At 48.4% G+C, this 26,315-nt stretch overlaps 1 protein-coding gene across 1 annotated transcript; it reads right to left on the bottom strand.

Annotated features, from left to right (window-relative positions):
• Nucleotides 1-493: 493 nt before the first annotated feature.
• TMEM132A (transmembrane protein 132A) lies at nt 494-25,947 on the bottom strand. The gene is made up of 11 exons (XM_035123977.3): nt 25,562-25,947; nt 13,527-13,741; nt 13,191-13,409; nt 10,037-10,437; nt 9,406-9,555; nt 8,216-8,408; nt 7,972-8,115; nt 7,185-7,390; nt 4,149-4,425; nt 3,171-3,362; nt 494-2,551 (listed from the first exon to the last, which is right to left on the bottom strand). The coding sequence occupies exons 1-11, from the start codon at nt 25,632-25,634 to the stop codon at nt 1,352-1,354; spliced, it is 3,270 nt and encodes a 1,089-aa protein (XP_034979868.3). The 5' UTR covers nt 25,635-25,947; the 3' UTR covers nt 494-1,351.
• Nucleotides 25,948-26,315: the final 368 nt, after the last annotated feature.

Below are 26,315 nucleotides of genomic sequence, written 5' to 3'. Positions count from 1 at the left end.
GGAGAGGGCTCCTGTCATTCAAAATCGTTGCATGGAAGAAGAGGGGGTTTTTGGCAGGTGTCTCCTGCAAGGATGGGGAAAGGGGTACTTGCTGAATTTCCTTCCATACAGGGAAAAATTGGTGGTAGGATAACATCAGCTCTAGGTTGGGCAAGACACCCCTCCTGCATTGAGTCTAGCACCTCATCACAGTTCTCACCAGCTGCTGCCCCTCTTCCTTTTCTGCCTCCTCCTGCTACCACCTGCTTGTTAGCAGCAGAAAGCCAATGAGCACCCAGGCAGGTGAATAAGCAAGTAGGTTGCAAAGGTGGCGAGGAGGAGGTCCTCTTGCCACAGAGGTGTGGCCCCCTGGCAGACGACGGACTGCACTGATCTCTCGGTGCCGGTTCTGCCTCCTGCGTGCCTGACCTGAATCTGGCTAGCAGGGAGTGTTGCCCATGACCAGCCAAGCAAGGAAAGCAAGCAATTGAGTCCAAAACACAGAAAACTTCCGTTATTTTCAATTATCATTTATTTTTATTAACAATGTAAGAATTAAAAATCTTCCATAAATAAAAGGACTTGCCTGGCAGCCTCCCAATACTACAGGTATAAAATATGAGCGATTGTACAAAACTGTTAAAAGACACCAGGCACACAGCTGGGGTGAAAAAGGACCGGCCGGTGCTTGCTGGAGTTCTGCCCTTGCCCGGCTTGTTTTTTTCTTTTTTGGAGGTGGGGTGTGGGAGTTGCGGGGAGGGGAAGAGCCCCAGGCTCAAAACCACAGGAAGGAAGGGACACTCGCTGTTCAAACCACCACAATGGACACAAACTGGCAATGAGGGTCAAAGCAATAAGGGAGGTCCGGGGGAAAGAAGGTACCCCCACTGGCCCCCCAGGATTCCCCTCCAGAACACATCGCAGTTGGCTTGCTGTTGCTGCTGCTGCTGCGCAGCTGATTTCCAGCCTGCAAAACCCTCACCCCACCCCCCTACTCTAGTTAGAAACCTCTTTGGGTGGGAGTAGGGGAGAAGCAAGGTTCTGTCCCTGCAAGGGAGAGGTAGCTCCACTGAGGCCATAGCAGGAAGGGGAGGACTCCAACCCAGCACATCCCCCTCCAGCATGAAAAGAGCGGGCTTAGTGGTGCAGCCAAGGAAGGAGATCTCTAACATAGAGAGAGAAGCAGAAGTATCCCTGGCCGAGTAACCCAAGGCTGGTTTCCTGTTGTGTAGAGCCCTCTTCAGAAAGGGGGGGAAGGGGAGAACGCCCAGCTGGATGACCCTAGGAGAGCACCCAAGGGGGGAGCTTGCAGGTGCCGATCCCTTATTGGTTTGCCCCTATGGGTACAGGTGGGGCACGGGAGAGCCAGAGGTCAGGAGCTGCCCCGGATCCTCTCCATGTAGCTGCGCAGCTCGTCTGGGTCATGCAGCCCCATGTCCTCGCACACCCAGCGGATGTCGTCTTCGCTGGCCACCAGGATGGACTGAACAGCAGGAGCGGAAGGCGGGGGGCTGGGAGCGGAACCAGGGGGGGACGCGAAGGTCACAAACTCCACGCGCTTCCGCCGGCCACCCACCTCCCTGCCCTCCTTCTTTCTAGACAAGGTGGTGGTGAGGGCTGGGCTCCCAGGGGCAGGCAGGCCTAGAGTGCTGGCAGAAATGCCCGTCTCTGGCCCTGGCGGTGGCAGTGGCGGCGGACCTGGGCTCTCCTGAGCCACAGCCTCCAGCTTGCCTTCTGGCCCCGCACAGCAACAGCACCCATCGCTGGTGCAGGAAGGGCCCAGGGGTTGGTCCTGGCAGTGCGGGTGGCGCAGATCCAGCTGCCTGCTGAGCTCCTCTTGGTCGGTGCCCAGCCAGACCCAGTTGTGGGGCTGCGGGGCGGAAGAGGCCAGCCCCGAACCGGCATCGGGAGGCTCCTTGCGCTGGTAGCGGAGGACAAAGACCACGCAGTTGATGAGGAAGATGAAAATGGCGAGGCAGAAAACCCCCAGCAGAACGTACATCCCTATCTCCAGATCTGTCACCTTGGCAGGGGCCTTCACCATCTCCTCTTCCTCCTCCACCACCTCCACCTCCTCGGGATGGTTATAGGAGCTGCCGCCAGGCTCCTCAAATTTGGTCATGGGTGGCCCCACTCCCACCGGGCTGCGCCTCCGCGACCCCCTTCCGCTTTCAGTGACAGCTGCAACCGTCACCGCTTCGCCTGACATGGCGCCTTCCGCTCGCTGGAAAGGGGGCTCACCGTGGAGACCGGGGTCGTGCTGCTGTGGGCTGCCTGTGGTCGGGAGGTGCTGGCCAAAGTTCACTTCCAGCCACATGGTGCCCTGGGAGAGGGGGGCCCTATGCTTGCCCTTGCGGCAGGAGTCTGGCGAGTGCAGGCTCAGCTGCAGGAGGGATCCTTGGCCTGGCCCCTCCGCCACGGCCACAGGGCGAGCCTGCTCCTCATCCAGCCGCACGGAGACCACGCGAGGGTTCAGCGAAGAAAGCGAGAGCACCGCATCCCGCCAGCCATAAAGCTCTATGGGAGCCAAGGTGTGGTCGGTGAATACCAGCCAGAGGGTCAGCACTGCTTCCTGCAAGGAAAGGGAATGTGGGATCAGGAGGTGGAGGAGATCACACAGATAAGACACATGCCTGAGTTTAATATGGGGTAGGATTGCCATATCTGGAGCAGTGCATGCTGGGACTGACCCCCTGTAACCTGGGTAATTGCCCCCTCAGGGCTGGAGGTCAAAAGGCTGGCTTTTATATGAATTTCACGCTTGCCTGATTTGTGGCTCTTTTTTTTGGTGTTGCTTTGGTGTTGATTCTGATTTTTTTTATGTCATTTGTACTGAAGCTTTTTTATGTATTGAATTGCGTTTTGCAAATCTGCCTGGAGGACTTGGGTTGGTTCTCCTTTTCCAGGTCCTCATTTGTGGAGGCAAGGAAACTCACAACACAGCTGTGCCAAGCTACATGTGTGTACAGGTAGATTTTGCCAGACTGGAGGAGACACAAGGCTGCGGGTTTCAGTGGCAGCCATGAAATCCAGTTCCTACCTGGATGGACCACAGCAGGATGTGGGCTTCATCTTCCATGTGCACCCTCCACCACTTCCTTGGACCAAATGGCTGATGAGCCTTAAACTTGCCACACCACCAACTGCCCAGTAGGACCCTTCCTCTGCTACCTACTGCAGCATCTTCTCACCTGCTTCAGGGAACGCAGAGCAGAGAGTCCCTGACACGTTGCAGTGAAGACATTCAGGTGTCCTGGCTCCACGGAGAGTGTCAGCGAGAGGCCTGAGACTAGCTGGGCCTGCAGCTCTGAGATGGAGACCTTCTCCTCTGTCACAACCAGGGTCTGCTCTCCCAGGATAGAGTCAGAAACAGGAGAACGCACCTGAACCAGAGGATAGAGAGGACATGATGACCCTCAAGAGGAGACTCTTTGCAGAACCAGTACCTTTATTCTTTGATATTCTTCTGAATTGCTTCAGCTTGTAAATAGATAACTAGTACCAAGCGTCCTCTGGTGTGTAAGGGAAGCTGGTTCCCCACTAGTGGTTGACAAATATATGTAAAAGGAAAATGCTATTAATATTTGTAAGACTGCCATATTCCTCTTTCTTTGTAGCCTCCCTGCATTCACCACTGGGGCGTTCACACATTACATTCAACAAGTGTAGAGTATGTGAACTCAAACAGTTGAGCTGCACTTGCATAATTATTCACATGTAATGTTCAGTGAACATACCATTTGTGTGCTTGTGTTCCCAACTGTTGAGCTGTACAAATAAACAAGTGTACACAGGTAACCTTTCACACAAACGCTTGTACATGTGTCAATACAGCTTGTGCCTGTACCTGTCACCCTACCCTGGGATCTTTCCCACTTTGTTCCCCACTTAAGTGTTCTGTCTTCTGACTCCCTCCTCCCGCAGCAAACCATATCACCTATCCTAACTGTGTTCAGATCACAACCACCTGTTCACAGGTGTTCATTCTTCCCATTGCTCCACCTTTCCCCCAAACACCTCTGCTATCCTGTAACATCCAAACCACATGCCCAGACTTCTAGGCAATCCATCTGCAGTAGGTTATCATCCCACATCAAGCAAGCTTCTCACCCCACTTCATCTCAGCAGCCAACAAACAGCCTCTCTTTCCCCCCTGGCCAGCTCCTTACCTCCACAGATGTCATTCCTGGTTCCTGGCCAACCACTACATTTCCACCTTCCAGTGTTGCCACCCGGGGGTCCTGGATTCTAGCGTGCTTTTGCACCAGATGAGAGACATCCAGCAGCCAATCAGAGCTTGGCATGTAGGTCAGGTGACGGCCACCATCTAGTGGGTGAGCCACAAAATGGGCAAGGAAACGGACTCCGGCACGCTGGTACTGGAGACGGCAGCCACGAGCTCTTCTCTCGGCTTCCTCTCCACCGTCTTCAGGCTCTGTTGGGCTGCTGCTCAGAAGAGGAGGGATAACTTGCTCTGAGCATTTATAATGGCACATTTCAAGTAATGCACTCAAGGTGCATTATCTCAGTAATCCCGACAAAAGCTTCATAAAAGAGGTTGGAATTATCCCCAAGTAAACCCTTACATGAAATTAACGTCGTCTACACCTTCCTACAAGAGTACCGAGTGTCCCAAGCGTGCACAATGTGATTCCTACCATTTTTAGATTTTATTTTAGCAGTCTGTATCATCAACACAAGACCTCTAAGTAGTTTCCAATGAAAATTCCCAAAATATTCATTTGGAAAAAAATCGATAAAAGCAAAGATTAAAACCAAGTAAACATAACAAGTTAAAATTAAATCTGAACTTTTAAAAAATACATAGTAGAATTACATGCTAAAATTATATGCCTGGGTAGGGTTTCTGAAACAAATAAAGGTTTTCAGCACATAACACCGGTCCTAAAAGACCTACATTGGCTCCCAGTACGTTTCCGAGCACAATTCAAAGTGTTGGTGTTGACCTTTAAAGCCCTAAACGGCCTCGGTCCGGTATACCTGAAGGAGCGTCTCCACCCCCATCGTTCTGCCCGGACACTGAGGTCCAGCTCCGAGGGCCTTCTGGCGGTTCCCTCATTACGAGAAGCCAAGTTACAGGGAACCAGGCAGAGGGCCTTCTCGGTAGTGGCACCCACCCTGTGGAATGCCCTCCCACTAGAGGTCAAAGAGAACAATTACCAGACCTTTAGAAGGCATCTCAAGGCAGCCCTGTTTAGGGAAGCTTTTAATGTTTGATGGATTTCTGTATTTTAGAATTTCTGTTTTTTTGGAAGCCGCCCAGAGTGGCTGGGGGAACCCGGCCAGATGGGCGGGGTATAAATAATAAATTATTATTATTATTATTATTATTATTATTATTATTATTATTATTATTATTCAGTAGGTGCTGAAATGCTACAGCAAAGGCACCTGCCCACATCAATGGGCGGGGAGTTCCAAAGAATGAGATGATATTTTCTATTATAACTTGAGTCAGGTGGCCATCCTGCTGTGCAGCTTAGGTACTTTGCACCAAGGCAAAAAAATTGTCTCCTTCCACACTCTCATGCTTCTCTTCCCTTCTCCTCCCTTACCCTTTCCCCTCTGTGTGTTATTTTAGATTGTGAGCTCTTAGGGAGAATGATGTGTAAAGCACCTAGTAGTTTGTAGGCACTATATTATACCATAATTAACATCATCATCTCTTGCTTGCTGTGCACTGGGTATTAATCAAGGCACCAGCAGCAGCCATGCTTTGTTTGTTCGTTGATCATTAAAGATGTTCAAGGAACTTCCAGACAATACAATATGTCTGGGGCACTGTAGCCATTAATCTCTCTGCCAAAATGCAAATAGAAATAATCAATTTCCCAAGTTATTTTTCAGCGATTTAGGTATCTCCCCCGCAGCCACCTGACAGGATAACAGGAACCATTTATTAAAGAACCGTAGAGGCCAGTGCCAGAAAAGGTACCGACACAGGGGAAAGCCACTATGAAGACAGGAATCAAAGGGGAGGGGAGCAGAGCAGTGCTGTCTTGCCTTAGAGAAGACATGTATTCCCAGCATCAACCAACAGGTTGATGTCAACAAAGACTATGGTGCATTTTGAAACCATGCTCCTAGACCATCCATGACCATCCAAATAGCACCTTAAACCAAGGTTATGGTTGCCACAACAGAATGTCTATTCGCCAGGGGGTTGGACTAGGTGACTCTCAGGGTGCCTCGAACACTACATGATTCTACTACAGGCATCCCCAAACTTCGGCCCTCCAGATGTTTTGGACTACAATTCCCATCTTCCCCGACCACTGGTCCTGTTAGCTAGGAATCATGGGAGTTGTAGGCTAAAACATCTGGAGCGCCACAGTTTGGGGATGCCTGTTCTACTATCTCAACTACATTGCTTGACTGTAGCTTGCTCTTACAACAATCCACTTGTCTCGGTATGCAGGAAGGAGAAAAACACACGGTGGAAATGGAAAGGGTATTAACTACAGACTAAGGCAGAGGTTTTAAGCTGTGATCTGTGAGTCTATTTGAGGGGCCTGTGGAAAGGCTGAAGCACAAGTATATTTGTACTCAGTCCTCCACTTACTTTCCTTGATGTGATGATGGAGGACTAAGATGCCCAGCAAGGGGGCCCCAATTTGCACAGAAGCACAAGACTTTGCTACGCACAAGTCATGGCTGGATGGAGATGTCAGTCATCAACCTGGCGCCCAGAAATCTCCACGCAGTTGCAACTTGATCTGCGCCAGTAGCAAAATGTGCCTGGGGAATTTTAAACACTGTCCATGAATACATCATTCTGTTTTGCATTCTTTGTTCTCTCCGGGCCACATGACAACAGCTGTCTATATGGAACCACTGGGCTTGCATGGAGGAATGAGAAGTCGCCTACCCTACAACTCTGGCTGTTGACTAAATCAGGGATGGGGATCCTTTGACACCCGCCTGCCAAGATGTTGCTGGATTGCAACTTCCACCACCCCTCACCACTGGGCATGGTGGCTGGAGCTGATGGGAGCTGGGAGTCTGAGTTGGCTGGAAGGCCACGGGTTCCCCATCCCTGCTCTAAACACTCCCTTGAGATTATCCCTCATACCTTCCCTCTCCTCTTGCTTAAGCACAGAGAGCACACAGACCTCCCTCTGTGGTGCAAACACTGGGCTCTGTCAACCCAGTGCTGGTGACCCACTTGGTTCCATAGCACTTACCCATCTGGGGCCGGACCAGGTACCCTCCAGCCTCGCACCTGCTCTAGAGAGGTGTCTGTCAGCTCAATGCGCAGGGGCAGTAGTGGGGCCCAGACAGTAAAGAGCAGTGAAGCGTGCAGCCGACGGTACCAGAAATCCACCCGTACGCCACGTGCCCCTCGGCTCTCTTTCCCCCCTACGTAGACAGCGTCACACACGTCAGATACCTGAGGGAAAATTGAGGAACACATCAAGAAGGTCTACAAATGCAGACACAAGCGCCCAGGTATATGCTGGAAGACCGCATAAGGGTGCAGAGCAGGTGAGAAGAAAGATGTTCAGGTCCCATTTCTGATTATGGGCCTGGCCATAGGCCTGTTATATGCTTCCTCTTCCCTCCCCCTGATGTGCAGTTTGTTCAGCGACTGTAGGCAGGAACTCTTATGGGGCCCACCTTCTTATAGCCTACTGAAGGGCCCAAGATTTGTGGTAGGGGAAAGAGGAGAGTGGGGGGGGGGTTGAGGGGGACAGGGAGAGGTACATTTGTCTTTCCTGTGGCCCAACATTTTTCACAATCACTTTAGCCCAACCCATGAAAAGACAAGAGGAAGAGGACAAAGTAAGCTGATAAATAGAAACACCAGATTTACACAAAATGGGCGTCTGGTCATTTTGGAGGCTACAGAGACTTGTCCCAGAGATATGGGCAAAGAATGAAGTCTGGAGTTAAGACCCCTAGGAAGCAGTTTTTAATCCTATGGCCACAGAGAGGGAAACAGACCCTTTGTGAGGCATATTAGCTTCTCACCTGCAGGACCTGCTTGTTGGAAGACTCACAGCCCATCTGGTCCGTGACCTCGGATACTGCTCCCCCAGTCTCTACCACAACCAGCTTCACAGGCACTGAGTGGGGGATTCCTGTGAGGAGGGCAGTGTTCACAATCTCCTGCTCCTGAAGAGGGTCAAGGAAAAAGAAGAAGTGAGGAACCAGTGTTAGATGCCCCTCAGGGGTACCTTATGAGAAGGGGAAGCACAGCCCTCCTAGGCCTCACCTTCACCAGTGGAACCAAGGCCCGCACATCTCGCTCCGACACTTGGATCTCCCACACCATCTTGTCCTTCTCAGCCTCGGGGTCCTGGCCAGGATACTCCACTTGCCAAGTGACAGGACGGTTAGAAGCTAGGCCCCCTGTGCCATTCTCCACGACAAAATCCAGATACAGGAACTCTGGGGAATCTGCTGCCCTAGATGGAGATAAGGATAGGCAACAACACACTAATCGTAAAGCAGAAGTAAACACAGAGCCCACGAGAAGCTGGGCAGATCATAGAATTTCATTGTGCCTGTTCAACTTAGATCAGTGAAGGAGGCCTTTCGAGATTGTCCTGCTACTATCAGAAGCACAGTTGGAAGAAGCAGGGGTGATGGGCACTCTCTTCTGTGGAGCCCAGAAGGTGGAGGACTTTGCCCTGGGCCCCCTCAGTCTTGGTTTTCTGTCATGACCTGAAAAGGTTTTTTATTCCAGCAGGCTTTTGTCTGAACCTCTGGAATGATGCTGAGATTTGTACTGTCTCTTAATGCTATGTGACTTGTTCTCAATTTTTGTTCATTACAGAGTGAAAAGGTTGGATAGGAATAAAAACACCCAATATTTTTTCAAATAAATTCCTGAATTTCTATTTAACTGGTTAACCAAGCTTACAGGGGTGACAAACAGTTAAGCTTCACACATCACTGGACCCAGTCTTTTATTCAGGCTACAACAGAGAATAAGGAGGAGACACTATTATCAAATATTGCTTAGAGACAGTCTGGACCAATGAAAGTTGCCCCAGCCACCTGGAGTTGACATTCCTTTATAGAGGATAAGGACAGGGTTTGGTGTGTTTTTCTGTCTCAATGTTCTCTTATCTCCTTACTTTCTTCACGGAGAGAGGTGAAGGGTGAGCCTGTCAAAACAAGACTATCTACATTATTGTAGCTGAACAGTATAGCTCTCCCTCGAGAGTCCCTTGTATAGTTTTTGTGTTCAGCAGACAGACAATTCCACTGAAAGAGATATAGTAAGGGCTGTGAGTATATTCCAATTCCACAAGAACTTCAAAAAACAAACACCACAGAAGTGATACTGGATACAGAATCCAATTTCCTGAAAATCTTAGCTTTCATTTGAAATAAACAAAACGTTTCTAGCCCTCATGACAGCGGAGGTATGCCAATAGAAGTCCAGTGAGCACCTACCTCCAGTCCAAGCCACTAGTAAGGGAACGCCGACAAGTGACCAGAGCGGTGTGGTGTTTAGCACCCTTGAACTTGTCCAGCTTTGCAGTCCAAGCCTCTGGCCTAGTAGGGCGAGCTGCCAAAACCTGTAACCCTTTTTTCACCTTGATCCTGAAAGGAAAAGCAGCATAGTAAGGTGTGCAGACAGGAAAAAACCAGCAAAACAGCTTCACAGCAGCTCTGATGATAGGCTAAGGAATAATGAGGATCAGGGCCCAGAGGAATGAGCACCCCAAGGCTTGAACTGCCTATAATCGAGGGAAGACAGCACCAGCGAGCTAGTGTAGCATAGTGGCTAACAGAATGAGCTGTGGATCAGGAAGTCCCCAGTTTGATTCTTGCCTCTGTCATGAAGTGACCTTAGATAAACCGTCTTGAGCGATAAGAATACTGACGCGTAAGTTTTTTTTAAGGATCACAACTAAATAACACATGCAAAGGGCCTGAACACTTGAAAGTGCTCTCTGATTGTTAAGAATTAACATAACCGCCATTGACTAGAAAGCTCCCCCTAAGAATTCAGATTCCTTTGTCATTCACTGGAATGAGAACGTTATGGCTGGAATCCCAAAGCCTGGCTCCCCTAACTCACCGGAGGATCAGTAGGTCGGCCGTGAAGTTCTGCTGCAGGATGAGAGTGGCTGTAAAGAGCTGCCCCGGGCGAAGGACCATGTCTGGGACGCGGACCATCACGTTGTCGTCCAACCGCACTTCCTGGCGCCGTGGCAGGCTCATTACCCTGATATCGACCGGGCCCACGTAGTGCAGTCGCTCCTTGCCACCCTCAGCGCCCGGACGTGGCCTTTCCCGGGGTCGGACAGGGGGGCACTCTCTTGGCACCCTCCCGGGTAGCGTGGGCTCCAGGGTGTAGTACAGCTCAGCCCGCAGAGGAGTGATGGTGGAATCCTCTCCCTTCCTTTGGCTGCTGGTGGGTGCAGGAGAGAACCAGCGAGCGGGGAGCTCTAGTTCCACCACACACACACCCAGCGGTGCCTGGTCAGGAGAAGCAGAGAGAGAGAGACAAACCATGTGCTCCTTTTAAGTCCCTCCTCATGGTATGTGAACCCATGCAGCAGCCTTACACCAAGTCAGGCCATTGGTCTGTCTAGTCCAGTATGGCCTGCTCTGATTGAGCCTCAAGGATCTCAGGAAAGGTCTCTCTCAGACTAGCTCTCTGGGATGCTTATAATTGGAGATGCCAGAAACGGGCCTTCTGGACATGCAGCAATAGCTCCACCATTGAGCTATAGTCCCTTACTTTGGGAGTTCAAGAAAGCTACTCTCACCTCACCTTACCTTACAACTAGGGCCAGCCCAATACACTTTGATGACTGATGCAGAGCAAGAAATGCCGCCCGGAAGCTGCTCTTTCTCTCCCCACAACCTGCCTTAAGTGGCAACCACTCTCTTCCTCTCAACCAGCCTTGGTAGGGCAGCTATCCCACCTCAGTTTGATAGACACATTGAGTGACTGACCAAGAGGGCCTCAGAGGTCCCACTTTTTGCCGCTGTGGTGCAAGCTCTTTCTGGGCCTATCCCATGCCACAATACCTCACTCTGATGAAAGGGGCATTGGGGGCAGGGTAGCTGCAGGAATAGCTGCTGTCCACTTTGGTCCAGTGACCAGACAATAGCTTTTGTTTTGTTCCTGTGCCACTTAGTTAGGTAGTGGTAAGTGATGGTGGCTCTATGGCCTGGGCTGACACACGCAGGGCCCAAATTTGCCAAAGGGTGGGTAGGTGACAGCGGGGTGGTGGGTGGGACTGTGGGAGGCCAGCCATGGGGGGCTGGGTGGTGAGAAGTGCCATCTGCTCCCCTGCACATTCTGCCACCTGAGTTAAGAGGCTCACCTTGCTTCATGGAAGGGCCCGTCCTGCTTGTCACTATATTCCATTTCCACTAGTTCTTGCTCAGGCATCCCCAAACTTCGGCCCTCCAGATGTTTTGGACTACAATTCCCATCTTCCCCGACCACTGGTCCTGTTAGCTAGGGATCATGGGAGTTGTAGGCCAAAACATCTGGAAGGCCTCAGTTTGGGGATGCCTGTTCTTGCTCATCATGTTTCTCTCTCCTTCTGTCCCTGTCTTTTTTATCTCACCCAGCCCACCAATCTTCTGGTGGGGATTTGAAGCCGTAGTAGTAAAGAAGGGCCAGCATGCAGCAGGAAGCCCACGTCAAGGGGGAACTTCACAGACTCACTCTGACATTACCAGGCCACCAGCTCAAAAAAAAAAAGGCAGCTCTGACAGTTACCACATGCTTGGCCTCAGGATGCAGAGGGAGCTCTCTGCTGAGCTTGGCCACCACTCAACCGGTTGCCACCGGTAACTGACAGGGGGCTCAGGGAATAAAGCTAATGGGGCTACTATAGGGAAGGCCAAGTTGAACTGCTGACATTTTGCAGCCCTTTACAAGTTGGATATTAAACCTCCCAGGCTTCAGCAAGAGCAACGTGATGGCTTTAAGAATCACTGACTTGCTCACAAATGCCTCTTCCATGTTAACAGATTGAACTATCCCCCAACACCAAGAGAAGAACAGAATATGCACTCTCCCTTCTCCATATAAGCACCCTGAGGGCAGCTTCACACATTACAGAAAGCCCTGGTAAATAGAGCTGTGAGTCACATTTGATTTCTGCATTTCCAGGAAACCTGCAAGAGTAGAATCCCTGCATTTCTCAATGTGTGAAGCTGCAGTGAAGCGTCCTCAATACAGAAGCCAACACCTGCCTAGGGTAATTCCAGTGCTTTATCATTTCGGTCTTCTTCCCAGCAAAATACTAAACATTTTCACATGTGTTCTGAATGAACATTGGAGAGCTTGTTAAATGTTGCTTTCTTTTGATGAGTGGTATGAGTGTGTAATTAAAAACAACAACAACCAGTTATTTTAAAAGCAGAAATATTCCCCACACACAGATATTTAGAAAAGAGCCCATTCATCTTTTTATGGGGGGCAAAGAGGTTTTTCCAGTTTTGGAAACAGTTTCGTATTATCCAACAGAAATAACAATGATATAGAACAGAAATAACAATGCTATAGAAAACAAGGCACCCGTTGTATAAATTTAACATTCTGTGTAAGAGGGGATTTTTCTCACCTCTGGAGAACTATAATGACAAGCTTCCTCTCCTGAAATTCTCTTTCCTTTCCAATCATTACAAGTGCTTGAGCCCTGATGTCATAGAATCACAGAATTGTAGAGTTGGGGGGGGGGGAACTACATGGGGCTTGAACCCAAAACAATGAGATTAAGAGTCTCATGCTATCCATCTCTGCTCTAGAATCACAGTGCTGGAAGGAGCCTCATGAGTTCTGCCACCTGGAACACCAGGGATTTGTAGACTTAAACCACAGCAGGTGGAAGTTTGTCCATTCTCTTCTTAAAAATTAAATAAAAATCCAACGAAGGGGATTCATATGGCACCCCTGGGCAGCTTCGACATACCACTTTCTAGTTTGTTGATAGATGCTTACAAGAGAATCCTTACAGTGAAACATACTAGAACGTATTCTGTGGGCCTTTGTCAGCCTGGTGCCCTTCAGATGTTTGGGACTACAACTCCCGTCAGCCCCTGTGAGGAGAGAGTGCTGGTAAGAATAGCAGTCCCAAACATGGGGAGAGCATCGGGCTGGTGAAAACTATCCCGTGACATTTCAGGGTCATGTATCAAATCTCTCCCAAGCAAGGCAGTTGGCGGGGACGACGACTACCCAAAAGAGTGGCATCTCATTGACCAACCTGGAGGTGGCAGGCACGGTGAACCACCTGGGCCTGGTGGAAGACATGTAAGGTGACGCACGGCAGGTCCTGCTGTCTTGACATCCAGTCCTGCCCTTGGAGGTGGAAGAGCACCCTGGTGTATGGCTCGTAAGGGGACACTGTGCCCTCAATGGACAAAGCCCGGATGTCCCAGGCAGTGGAGATGTCCGTGAATTGGGAGTCATCAGCTGGTATCGCCTGGGGGAGAGAGGAAGTCTTGAGCTCTGCTGAAGCACCTCACAGCAGGAATCAAGAAAGGAAAGGGACTTGGCTCAGTTCAGGAGTCCCCTTGCACAGCTGCATGTGATTATTTACCTGCTGAGCTGTGAAAGGGGGGTAGCCAGCTTGGATGGTGGGCTTCCCTGACAGTCGACGGTGGAGGAAGAGGAAGGTCTCTGAGCGGGAGCCGAGGGAGGCATTTCCTGGCATGTAGCGGTCCGTACGCTGAAGACGGAAGTACTCTGGGCCATTTAGCACTTTGAGTTCGGCTGGAAGGTACACCACATCAGGAGACTCAGATTCACAGTCCGCTGCAAAGAGAACCACGTCCATCAACATCAGCCTTTCAACCTCTCCCCATACCCCAGTCCATACACATGCTCTTCCACAAAACCCTTCACTGACTAGCGATAGGAAAGGCTGAAATAAAGGCAGTGAATACTTGCCAGAGTTCAGGTGACCCACCTTCCATGTGTTCAAATGGGTGCAGGGAGCATGGGGTTATACAGACTAGTCATAATCCCCAGAGACAAGTGCAGCAGTCATGGCCCCTGGTGTCTGCATGTTTGGCCAGTGTGCGAAGGGGCTCCATGCACAGACCGAGCTCCTTGATGCAATGGAGGACTCTGGCGTCCAATCAGGATGCTCCCCTCACATGTAGGGTTGCCAGACTCAATAGTGGACAGGACTTCTGTGCCTTTAATTGCCCTGCTCTCTTTTGAGCCTGGAAACCTTAAAGAGAAACCAGCAGACCCTTTGCTTGGAAATAAAACAAAGGGTCTGCTGGTTTCCCTTTAAGGTTTCCAGACTCAAAAGAGAGCAGGGCAATTAAAGGCACAGAAGTCCTGTCCTCTATTGAGTCTGGCAACCCTACTCACATGGGGGAGTCCTAGACATGTTCAGTAAATCTCCTTCACACACGGCTGCATGCATGGAGAGATGTGTGGCTGCTGCATGCATCAGTAACCTCAGCCCTCACATGCTATTTCAATGCATGGGTGGGGCCTTTGAAACCTTTAATCTTGTCTGAACCAGGAATCAAAGTCAAACCTCATGTGTTCCAGCCTCAGGCCTAGGATTCAAGAGCCAGAACCACTCTGACTTCCTCTGCCCCCCCCCTTACCCTACTATACTGAAATCAAGGTGTGGAAAAGGTAAAAGCAGTGACAATTCTCCACATAAGTTTCACGCACATGCTGTTGCAGTACTCATACACATTCTGGAAAGCAAAAACACCACTTCCAATTTGTCTCTCGGGAAGATATTTCAGGAAGTTTCTCATATCTCTCCAATCGATGTTCTAATAACTGTAGAGCCCTGATACCCACTCCTGTTACAGAATCAGACTATAGATTTGGCCCCCAGCACAGCGTCTCTGATTCATGGCTGATCTTGCATTGCCTTTTTTATTATGATGATGATTTCTTTCCCTCCTTAGAAACCCGATGTTCAGCTGTCTATGGAGCTGCCAAATGAGCAAAGAGCAATGTGTGTAAAAAACCAAACCAAGAAAACCCAAAGTTATTTACATATCCCTGTATATTTTAGGATTCAGAGTTTAGCATTTAGCTATACCATCTGTTTAGTATAAGTGTGGTAGATATGCCACTAAAGGGGATAAAGGGCACAGTTGTCCATATACAAAACTAGAGAAAAATAACAAGGAGAGCCACCCAAACCTTGCATTCATTTCTAGCTAAATAGTTACAGGAATTGGGGCCTATCAGAATAACTCACTTTAACTACAGTATATTGAGCCAATAACAGGTGGTCTGTCTGTAGAAGCTTAAAGAATGGGCTGCATGTGGTACACCACAAAAATGGGCTGCGTGAAAAGGCACACCACAAAAATTGCCAAGCAGTTCTTGCTTTTGAATTGGGGTTATGGGCACATAACCTTGGTTAAAGATTCTGAGCCATACCTGCCAAGTTCGTGACCTAAAGATCCGGGATCGGCAGCACGCGCATGACCGGAAATTGCGTGACGCAACTTCCAGTGGCGCTTCGCCCTTCTATGGGCACCAGAAAATGGCGGCACCAGCGCCGGAAGTCGCTTCCGCGCATGACCGGAAACACGTAAAAGCGACTTCCGGCGCCGGCGCCGCCATTTTCTGATGCCCATAGAAGGGCAAATCGCCACCGGAAGTCGCGTCACGCAACTTCCGGTCATGCGCGGAAGCGACTTCCGGCGCCGGCGCCGCCATTTTCTGGTGCCCATAGAAGGGCAAAGCGGCACCAGAAAAATGGCCGCCGGGCCGAAGCCGATTTAAGGGACAATACCGGGATTTAAACCTAAACGGGAGACCGCCGGGAAACGGTAAGAAAAAAGGGGTTTTCCCAGCGGATACGGGATACTTGGCAGCTATGTTCTGAGCAGTAGTCATCATTTATTTGGTGAGGGTGAACCTAAATCCACTATCATTTAGCCTGTCTTGGACAGCTGATTGGCCTTAACTGTGCTGTGGGTGTGATCCGGAAGCAAAGTTAGTAAGAGGGACCTGCAACAAACATGTCAGTGTACAGTGCTCCTGTTCAGAGTTCCAACCAACCAGCCACGGCCTCTACCAGGATACTCCATTCCATTTCCTCTCTCCTGACCCCATTTTCAGCCTTTTCACTCTCAATAGTCAACATTCCATGCCCAGTGAACACACTCAGTCCTCTATGGGCTGCTTTGAGATTCCCCCTCCCCCTGCAAATAGGATTTGTACTTCTGGAAATCTTGGGGTCTCATGTTCAGTACGGATTATACTATTTTGGCTACATGACAATCCATACTCCCTCACTATTAATATACAGGCTACATCACCTTTTAGCTTCAAATCAGTTATTTGAAAAATGGGACCTATAATTGGTAATCTGAGAAGTGAGAGCTGGACCATAAAGAAGGCTGATCGCCAAAGAATTGATGCTTTTGAATTATGGTGCTGGAGGAGACTCTTGAGAGTTCCATGGACTGCAAGAAGATCAAACCTCTCCATTCTTAAGGAAATCAGCCCTGAGTGCTCCCTGGAAGGACAGATCATGAAGCTGAGGCTCCAATACTTTGGCCACCTCATTAGAAGAGAAGAATCCTTGGAAAAGACCCTGATGTTGGGAAAGATTGAGGGCACTAGGAGAAGGGGACGTCAGAGGACAAGATGGTTGGACAGTGTTCTCTAAGCTACGAACATGAGTTTGACCAAACTGCGGGAGGCAGTGCAAGACAGGAGTGCCTGGCGTGCTATGGTCCATGGGGTCACGAAGAGTCGGACACGACTAAACAACTAAACAACAACAATTGGTAATCTAATAAACTCTAACAAAAGTACAATGCTATCAAAATATTTTTTAAAACTGCTCAATAAGCATAACATTTCAAGCTTCTAAAAGATTAAATATGCAGTATTTTTTTTAATGGTCTGGAAAAGAAGATTAAATTATGCCACATTCATGGAGAATTTTCTACCTCTCTTTGAAAATCCCACAAAGGTAGTACGGAAATGCATGCGGCCAGAGAATGCATGAATGACAATGTGAGATGCATGGCATTTGGCAGTTAGATATGAGCCAACCTAGTTCTGTTTATGGGATCAGGCAGATTCCTAGCCCAAGGCAGCGATACTCCACCTCCTGCCAAGGTCCATCTCTGGATGTCTTCATGCTTGAATGGCAGCTAAGACACAGAAATCCTACCGTGTGTATATGTGTGTGTGTGTGGTTTTTTAAAAAATAAAAACAAACCATATTTCTGAATGAATCCAAGAGCCTTTCATTCTAATTTACCACCACAAACTCAAACTGAGCTGATTTGGGCATCTCACTGATTTGGAAAAATCAAGTTCTATGATTTTGTAAACTGCGCTTCATGGTATATTATGCCTAAGAGGCCCGAGGAGGTAGAGCAGAGTATATGAGATGATAGGAAAAGTAAAAATTAGGTCATTATTCAAGATTACAGACGCCTTAACTGTCTGTATTTTCAATTCTCGCAGAGACTGTGTACCATGCTTTGGAGAGACCTAAGAAACAGATCCTAGTTTCACTTCCCTCTGGCTTCTTACTACTGGTTCTCATCCATCCCTTAGCTTCCCACACACCCTGTGGATTCGATTTCAAGCTCATTCAGGGGCAGAATTACATGTTACGTGTTGACCCATGATTGTTTTTAGTGGCATTTCCTTCCTCTTCTGTACACTGCAGCCAACAAAGCTGAGGTTTGAAGGAGGAGAGCATTGGCACAGAGGGCGAGAGGGGCTTCATAAACCCTTTCCCTTGCGCTGGTTCCCTGTCAAAAATACCCTACACACTTAAAAAAAACTTACGAAGGAAAAAAATGTGTATACACCTCTCCTTTCTTCAGCTGAGGTAAGAGCAGTTGGGGAGGTAAATTTTCAGAAGAAAAGTAGCACAATTTATTTATTTATTCATTCATTTATTATTATTGTTTTCAATCTTATGCATTTCAATAATTTTACAATCATTTTAACATTTCAAAACTTGACTTCCTTCCCCTTCTTTATGCAATTTCTTATTTTATATATATATATTCTACATATTCCAAATTCACTTAATTTACTCATTTATACCTCTACTTTAAATAAGTGTGTATGGAGTTCCTGGGCTGCCTGAACAACAGGACTCCCCTCTTGCAGGAATAGATATTTACTAAAATAGAATAGTGCCAGGGCTCTTTCAACTAAAGACTTTCTCTCCCAATGCAGCAGTATACCAGTTTGCCGACTATTGCCCCCAGTCTTACCTGGGGCATGGTAGACATAAGTGTACTGCAAAAACGAGAGCATTGAGTTTACATCTTTTTAATTTCTTCATTGTGTTAGTAATCCTAGGGCAGCACTCACCTGGGAGATCTCCTGCACAAGCGCCGCTGAGGTGAATGAAAGCGCTGCCGCACTCTTGTGTAGCTAGCCCCTGTTGTTTTCAATGGAGCCTGAACAAGAGATCTCCCGTGGTGGATTGTGCCACAAGCAAATTTAAAATCCTTAGTTGTCTTAATGTCAGGCTGTTATCTGAAACCGTAGCTGCCTTTTGGGGAAGAGAAAATGCTCTCGTTATGGAGGATTTTAAACCAAGGCATTTAAAAGAATCCAAAAGCACAAGACAAATTCAGAATAAATGGAATTGCAGAAGGAAAATGACATCCTTTTTAAAGACACATCCAATTATTAGGAATACTGTACCTAGAGCTACTAGCAATTCTGCTTTTGTGGTGTTCATGAAAAGCCTGGGGAGATTTTGTTTGTGTGTGTTAAAAAGTCTAAGGTGTTTGCATTTATGCTTGTTTCCCATTAGAAATGCAAACCTCATCTTTCTCTGAATTCTCTGGACACCCAGAGAGCGGTACAAACACATCATCAGAAGAGAAAATGGAATGAAAAAGCTCAAGTAGCTGAGAGAGAAAGGGATTTCAAGTCAGATCATTTAACTCTTTGGACCACACATCATAGCTGTCTATCGCCAAAGAACTAAGTGACAGTCAGCAAAATATATATATTTTTTTTAACAAGTCTCATCTTTTAATCTTCTCTCCCTGGAATTAATAAACCATGATCAGGTCAAACATCAGTTGGGTGGGTGTGGATGAATATATCAACTACACCAGTGTCAGAAAGAACCCCCCTTTTTTTTCCCTTTATGAAGAGTAGTACTCAGAAGGTGGCAAAAGACCAGCATTAATTAAGCAGGGGAAAGCAGGGATTAGGGAGAGCAGAGACACATCTTTTTAAGGGATGGTTATTTCCGCACAAAAGCTCTGTCAAACACAATGGATGCCCCTTATTTCAAAAGCTCCAGAGAATGGACACCACAATTTTGCCCTGCCCTTTATTTTTAATTTTTGCAATTTGATAGAAGAACGGAACAAAGCCTTGGCATTCTTATAATCCAGTTTGTACACTCTTACATCGCATCTGTTTGGTGGGTTTCAATAAAAAGAGGGGGGGAGGCAATATGCTGGTCAAAATTGGTTAGCGATGGGTCATTTTAAGGCAGGTGTGGAACCCACCAGAATAAACCAGTAAAGAGCTCCTTTGGCACCCACTGTACCTAATGAAACTTCCGATCGGTCCGCTAATATGCTTTGTTCAGTTTTGTTAACATTTCTATTGACACCCCAGTTCCACCTGGGATTTGAGGTTTTCCAAAGCAGCCATTTTAATGCTGTGAGATGTGCAAGGGAGGGATTGTAGTTCTGTTTTGGTGAATGTTGTTTTTCCTTCCCTAGCAATTATTTTGTGTATGGGGAGGAAATATTCAAATAGATTTTGGAGTTTAGCTTTAATTTGGGATTTCTCCAGCTCCCAAACAATGTTAAAAATGATAATGATGCTGCTCTTAATTAACTGAAACCTAATTAGAGGTTCCGCTGAATTATCAATCTGGGGGGGAAAGGCATCATGATCCTAGCATTAAAGGAGCCTGAGGGGGAGGGGGCACGTGTGGTGTGTAGTAGTAGCAGGCTGCCCCATTGGGAGGACAGTTGTAGCGGTCCATCGGGGGGGGGGGATGCGGTCATGGAAATGGCATTCAGCACATCACTCGGGATGAATCTTTTGAAGGCTGCTGCCTTGAGGTTTCGGTGTTTTTCAGCTGCCCTTCAAAAACAAGAATAGCTTCTCCAGTTGTAAAGAAACCCTTCCAGCTGCAACCTCAGCAAGATACAGAGATGCCCACTTGTGTCCGAGGGGTCAGGTCAAGCACTGTTGCTGCACTGGGGCAGGGGATGGTTGCCAAGGGTATTAATATCCCTTTAAAACTGGGACAATGAAGGGTTTTTCTTTTCTTTTTTTAGCAGGCAGCAAGTCCACCATCCCTTCTCCTCCAATTGTGAAGGGCCAATCACCCAAACGCCATATTCTAGCATGCGGGGGTGCTCTCTCAAAATGACGCTGTTCATTTCCCCAACGCTAGAATATTCCTGTCCCACCATTCCTCCAGTGTAGTGGAGGTTATCTGTTTTATTCTGGCCCTAGACAATCATAGAATTGTAGAGTTGGAAGGGACCACAAGGGCCATCTAGTCCAACCCCTTGCAATGCAGGAATATTTTGCCCATCACGGGGCTTGAATCCACAACCCTGAGATTAAGGGTCTCATGCTCTGCTGGCTGAGCTATCCCAGTATGATAGATAGATGGTAGGTAGGTAGATGATGGGTAGGTAGGTAGGTAGGTAGGTAGGTAGGTAGATAGATAGATAGATAGATAGATAGATAGATAGATAGATAGATACAGATATGTATGCATTTGCAATAGATTCTGGTTATAGTTCTGTAAAATGGGTTCACAGATTGTCCAAATGATGCACAGTAGGTGAGCTCCTTCTGGCTGGGTGGAGGTTTGAGCCCAGGTTTAACTGATTCAAATCCAACCCATTAACACTGCTCTGGCTTGGTCCCCCAATGCCAGAAGCTAATGTACAGCCAATTCTTCAAAGGGCACCACATGCAAAGAAACTGCACACAAAGGGCTATAAGAACAGGACAGTTTTGGGTGGCTGAATGCAATCTTCCCAGTGTCCCTGATCTTGCAAGTGCCATAGAGTCCAACCCTGCTCCACTACCACTGCAGACAAGAGCAGAGAGATCAGAACCATCTATTTCACCCATATTTCTCTAATATTACCGTATCTGCACATTTCGTTTTGTGCTTGTGATTATCACATGTTTTGTAGGGTTGGGTGGCATATAATATCAATATGAGTTGTCACATCCCTGTTTTTTACAAGGATTCCACCCAATTCTTCTGGGTTAAAGTGAAAGCACCAAAGCAGGATGTGGTCCTGGCACAGCTGTGTTCGTGGACATGTTAACACTGCACCTTTTTTTTTGCTCCCGCCACGTGCATCTAGAAATAAGGGTACAGCACCAAACCAAACACCTTTGTTCGTGACAATCTCAAAGGAGATTCCGACTAAACATCAGGAAGAACTCTCTGACAGTAAGAGGTGTTTGACAGTGGAATGGGCTCCCCGGAAGGTGGCGGACTCTCCATCACTGGAGGTTTTTAAGCAGAGGTTGGAAGGCCATCTGTCATGGATGCTTTAGCTGAGAGTCCTGCATTGCAGGGGGTTGGACTAGATGACCCTCAGGGTCCCTTCAAACTCTCCCATGCTATGAGCTCAGTGTGTCACACAGGTGCGGCCCTGGAGGACAAGGACCAAGCCATAGGCATGGATGGGCTTGCAAGCATTGAATGAAGAACAAGCCCTCCCATTCCCCTGCGCTATACACATTCATGCTCTGCTAGAGTTGGCCAAGTGATGTTGGGTGAGAATCGTAGAATGACAGAGCTGGAAGGGACCTCAGAGGTCATGTTAGTTCAACCCCTCCTCAAGGCAGCACCAACAATGCAGGGTGCAATGACATCATCCTTGACAGATTGCTATCAAGTCTGCTTAAATGTGGAAGAGAGACCAACCACCACCTCCCAAAGCAGCCTGACCCACTTTTGAATATCTTGTACATTTCTCTTAATGTTTAACCCAAATCTTCTTCTCTACAATTTCTGTCCGCTGGTTTTAGAGCTGCCCTCTGTAGCAGCAGCAGCAGCAGAAAAAAAAGTCTGCTCCACCTTCCACATGGCAGATATTCAGAGTGCACTATCCTGTATCCCTTTAATCCTGATGCTGTCCTGGACTTCTTTGGGAGAAAGGGCAGGATATCAATTTAATACATAAATGAACCTTCTCTTCTTTGGGCTAAATAGGAGAGTCAGCATCAGTCAGATTCTAGGCACTAGTGGAGCAACCAAACAAAAAATACTGGCTGTGATTCAGGGAAAGCAGTAAGTTTTCAAAAAGACTAAAAAGCCAAATCCCTAGATGGGAGCTGGCAAGTAATTCCCCACCCAAATCCTCTTGCTCTGCGTATGCCATCCCAGCTCAGGGAATTAGGAACGCCCCAACCAAAATATTATTACAGTCTGCCATCCAGCACTACAAAGGAAATGGAAATACAGGGACAAAAAGGGCACACACAAAAAGAAATCTTCAGAGGAGATCAGATTCCCTTAAGCAAGCAAATAAAAGACATGAAGGGACCAAGAAAGCAATAGTGAAAGTCAGAGATTGAAAGGGGGAGGAATCTGGAGATAAGGGTGAATTACAAAAGGAAGTTTATTTTAGGCTTTATTAGACATTTACCCCAAAAGTGTGTTTGTGTGTGTGTGTGTGTGTGCGCGCGCGCGCGCGCTTTAAAAAAAACCTTACACTCCCCTCTTTTTCCACAAAGATGTTTTTTTAAAAAATCACATTTTTTTGAAAACCAGAAAAATTAAATCTACTCCTGAGAGCATGTATAACTTTTTACAATAGTTGAGCAAGGATACCCTTCACTCAAACTTGGAACAGCACATTTTAATTGCGTGACAGCCATGTAGAAGTTACAAAAAATACTTTTTGACCAAAGAAAATCATATATCCCACAAACGGACAGTGCAATCCTGTCCTCCTCATCTTATGTTTGCCAGACAAGGACAGTATCCTGACTATATTGCACTGATCTTGGAGGTCATTATAGTGGGGGTGTAGAAGTGCTCTGCCCAACAGTAAGGGTCTTGTGGCACCTTGAAGACTAACAAATTTTATTATGGCATACCTGTACGTCATTTTTAAAACGGCTAAGACTTTAAGGTGCCACAAGACTCTTTTTGTTGTGTTTGCTGTGACCTACTAACAATACAGCTGCCCCTAACAATGAAGCTACACACAGACGGAGCTGTGCATCTGTGGCCATAATGCAACCTCCATAAACTTGAGCAGTTCTGCTCTCCCCACTCAATCCTCTGCATGCGGAGCATTAATGATGTTGAGCCCTGCGGGGATCCCTTATCGCACCTCCCACAGGCTCTGGGTCGGGTCACAGACTTTCCCCTGAGGAAGCAGCAGATGGCTGAGAGATACCATGACATCACACCCTGCCCCTCTAGGTTACAGAAGGAGAAAGGAAACAAGTGGGCTCTTTACAAATTTAGCTTCTTCCTCCCTTAGGGCGAAACCTCTTGTCACCTCTGCTCCCCCCCCCCCTGCTAATCACTATTTCTTCCATCAATTTCCCCCTCGTCAGCTGGACAACATGATCCAGATATATAACCTGTCCTCTTCATTCTTGGATTGATTTGAGTTTCCCCGCTTTCCTTCCAAACAAACCTCAGTGGGTGGGTGGGTGCAACACCCTTCAAGGTCTGTCTGTCTGTCTATCTATCTATCTATCTATCTATCTATCATCTCCCTGTGCTTCTCTCCCTCTCTCTTTTGACCATCAGAACCCTCTTCCTTTGATATGCCATCTTGTACACCAGTTTTTCCCCAGCGATGCTCCCATCTAAAGCACCCACCAGTTCTGCAATCACTTCAAAAGCAGCGACTGCGAACAATAAATGTATCCGCCACCGCTTTGAGATCTTGCAGGCAATAACAATTTCCTGGTAGCTTCACAGGCTCCCCTTGAATGAACAGGACCAAGGGGAGGATTTATTCATCACTTTTTAAATGGTTCCGTTGATGACTGATGCTCAGAAGCATCCTTTGCTCCAAGGAGACTAAATGAGCTTTCTGTGCATGGAACAAGAATTCAACACAGGAACAATCTGATCAAAACAATGTTGGGCGCCTCTTCTTTGACCAAAACCACCAGAGATATGTTGTGGAGGATATCATTCATGAAGCCAAAAGCCATCTGCATTAAGGGATCGACTTAGGTCGTATTCCTTCATCAATGGCTGTGCATATGGCTCTGGAGGCAGTTTTTAAATCAGCCAGGCGCACAGTTGTGCAGTTAACATTAGTGAAGGGGCAGAAGCACTGCTTGGCACCCTCTGCTTAATAGGAATTTATACTAGAGCTGGGAGAATTGGTGCTATAATCTCAACAACTGTGCTTAAAAGAGGAAACGGTGGAGGAAATGCTCACTCTTCAGCACAGCTGAAAAGTGTTGCTACTCACTACAGCAGTATGTGGTCATTTATAAGCCTTGATAAGAGATTCTAAACCAAGGCAAGACTATTGGCACATTCTGACTACAACAAATTGCCTGTGGAAAAATGATTGTAGAACATCAAAGTCAGATAACAGTAACAGTGTCAGAGCAGGCACAAATAAATCAGCATAAGGACCCATATTGGGAGAAAAGCTTCTTCAGAAGGCTGAAGTGAGGACTGGGGAATAGGGTGGAGCATTTGAGGGGAGAGGTTCAGCCAGAACAGGTAGAATTCTGCTCTCTCTTTCTCCACACAATATACAATTTCATCAGCTTCAGCTTCCCAAGGGAAGAAGTATCAGCTCTAAGGCTTGAATCATTTGCAAGTAGTCTACGCATCTTGCAGGCTTGGAGGGTGGGGGGGGGGGGAGATACACTGTGGGGAATAATCATGTCTTGCTGAAAAAAGGGGTGGGGGTTACCAAAAGCTAATTAAATTACAGCAGCAACTGAAGAGGCATTTGCATTTCAAGATAAGTCCTGGGGAAATCTGTTTCTTCCCTCACCCCCACCCCTTTCAGAAGCAGGTAGAGGAAAGGCGCATAAAAGATGAGATAGCAACCGCAAAGCACATGGGGGGTCCTATGGGGTGCAGAGTGGGGGCCCAGAGTTGGCTCGGTCCCGAAGCTACCTTGGGGAAAACTTCTGTTTTGAAAGCCGGCATGTAAATCGGTAAACAAATAAATGAAAATGCGGGGTGGAGGGGGTCGAAAGGATGCTCCACTTCAACCTGAGGAGATCGAGTGGGGTGGGAGAATTGCTGGCCCGGGAAACAAATGGAGGGGCACCTCCTTGGAGATCAGGGAGCAGCGCTCAAGGGTCCGAAGCGGGGGAGCAGGGGGAGAAGAGCCCATTGGCTCCCCACGCACACAAACCCCGAACACGCGCAGAGATGTTCAGCTGTTTCCATGGAGATCCGAAGTGAAGGCAGTATAGTTTTTCAAAACCTGCTTTTTTTAAAAGAGGGTCCCTACCAGGGGGAAGGGACGGCATCGGTTTCTGACGGGGGAGGGCGCTCCATCGCTTTAGGAACACGCGAGACCCCCACATGCAAGTCGCGATCGCACCCCCATTTCCCAGCCAGGGGCAAAAAAAAAGCAGCGGGGGGGAGCTGGGGGCTGGATCGGCGAGGGAGCCCAAGCTCCAGCCAGGACTCACCTTCGGGGGCGCGCAGGCTGAGCAGCGCGACGGCCAGCAAGAGCCAGCGGGCAGCAGCACAAGGGGGCTCCATTCTCCAGGAGCCGATCCGTTCCCAACTCCGGCTCAGATCCCCACTCCCGGCGCTGTGGAGCGCATGTTCTCTCTCTCTCTCTCTCTCTCTCACACACACACACACACACACACACACACACACACACACACAACACACAAACACACGGCAGTCCGGCTCCGCTGCGGCGCCAAACTCCAGGTGCGAGCGGGCAGTCAGCGCCGCCAGCCGTGCGCGATCGCCGGTGCGCTGCGCAAGCCGCGCATCCCTGCCCGGGCCGCCGCCGCCGGGCTGCTCAGCCTCAGACAATAGAGGCAGGCAGGCAGGGGGAGGGGACCGGAGCACATGGGATCAGCACCTTCCCGCTGCGCCGCTGGGTCCTAAAGCGCCTCTTGAGATCCCCCTCGATGACGGGCGACCCAGTGCCCACTAGCCGCACCGCTCCGGTACAGGTGCGAAGCCAGCTCCAAACAAGGCGGGGCCGGGGCGCGGCGGGAGAGGGCGAGTAGCTGAGCGGATCTGGGAGGCCAAGGGGAGCGAGAGCGGCAGGGTCAAAACGCGAAGGGGAGGAGGAAATCCAAGGAAGTGGATTCCCGCGAAAGAGCGGGGAGAAGGAAAGGGCGATCGCGGAGGGGACTCTTCCAGGCGGCTGTCTTACTCCGTTATCCAGTACAGAACTGTTCGCACACTTCACTTCTGCTG

This window comes from Zootoca vivipara, chromosome 1 (genome assembly GCF_965207765.1).
Source record: "Zootoca vivipara chromosome 1, rZooViv2.hap1.1, whole genome shotgun sequence".
Lineage (NCBI taxonomy): Eukaryota > Metazoa > Chordata > Lepidosauria > Squamata > Lacertidae > Zootoca > Zootoca vivipara.
This window is presented reverse-complemented; position numbering and strand designations above follow the sequence as displayed.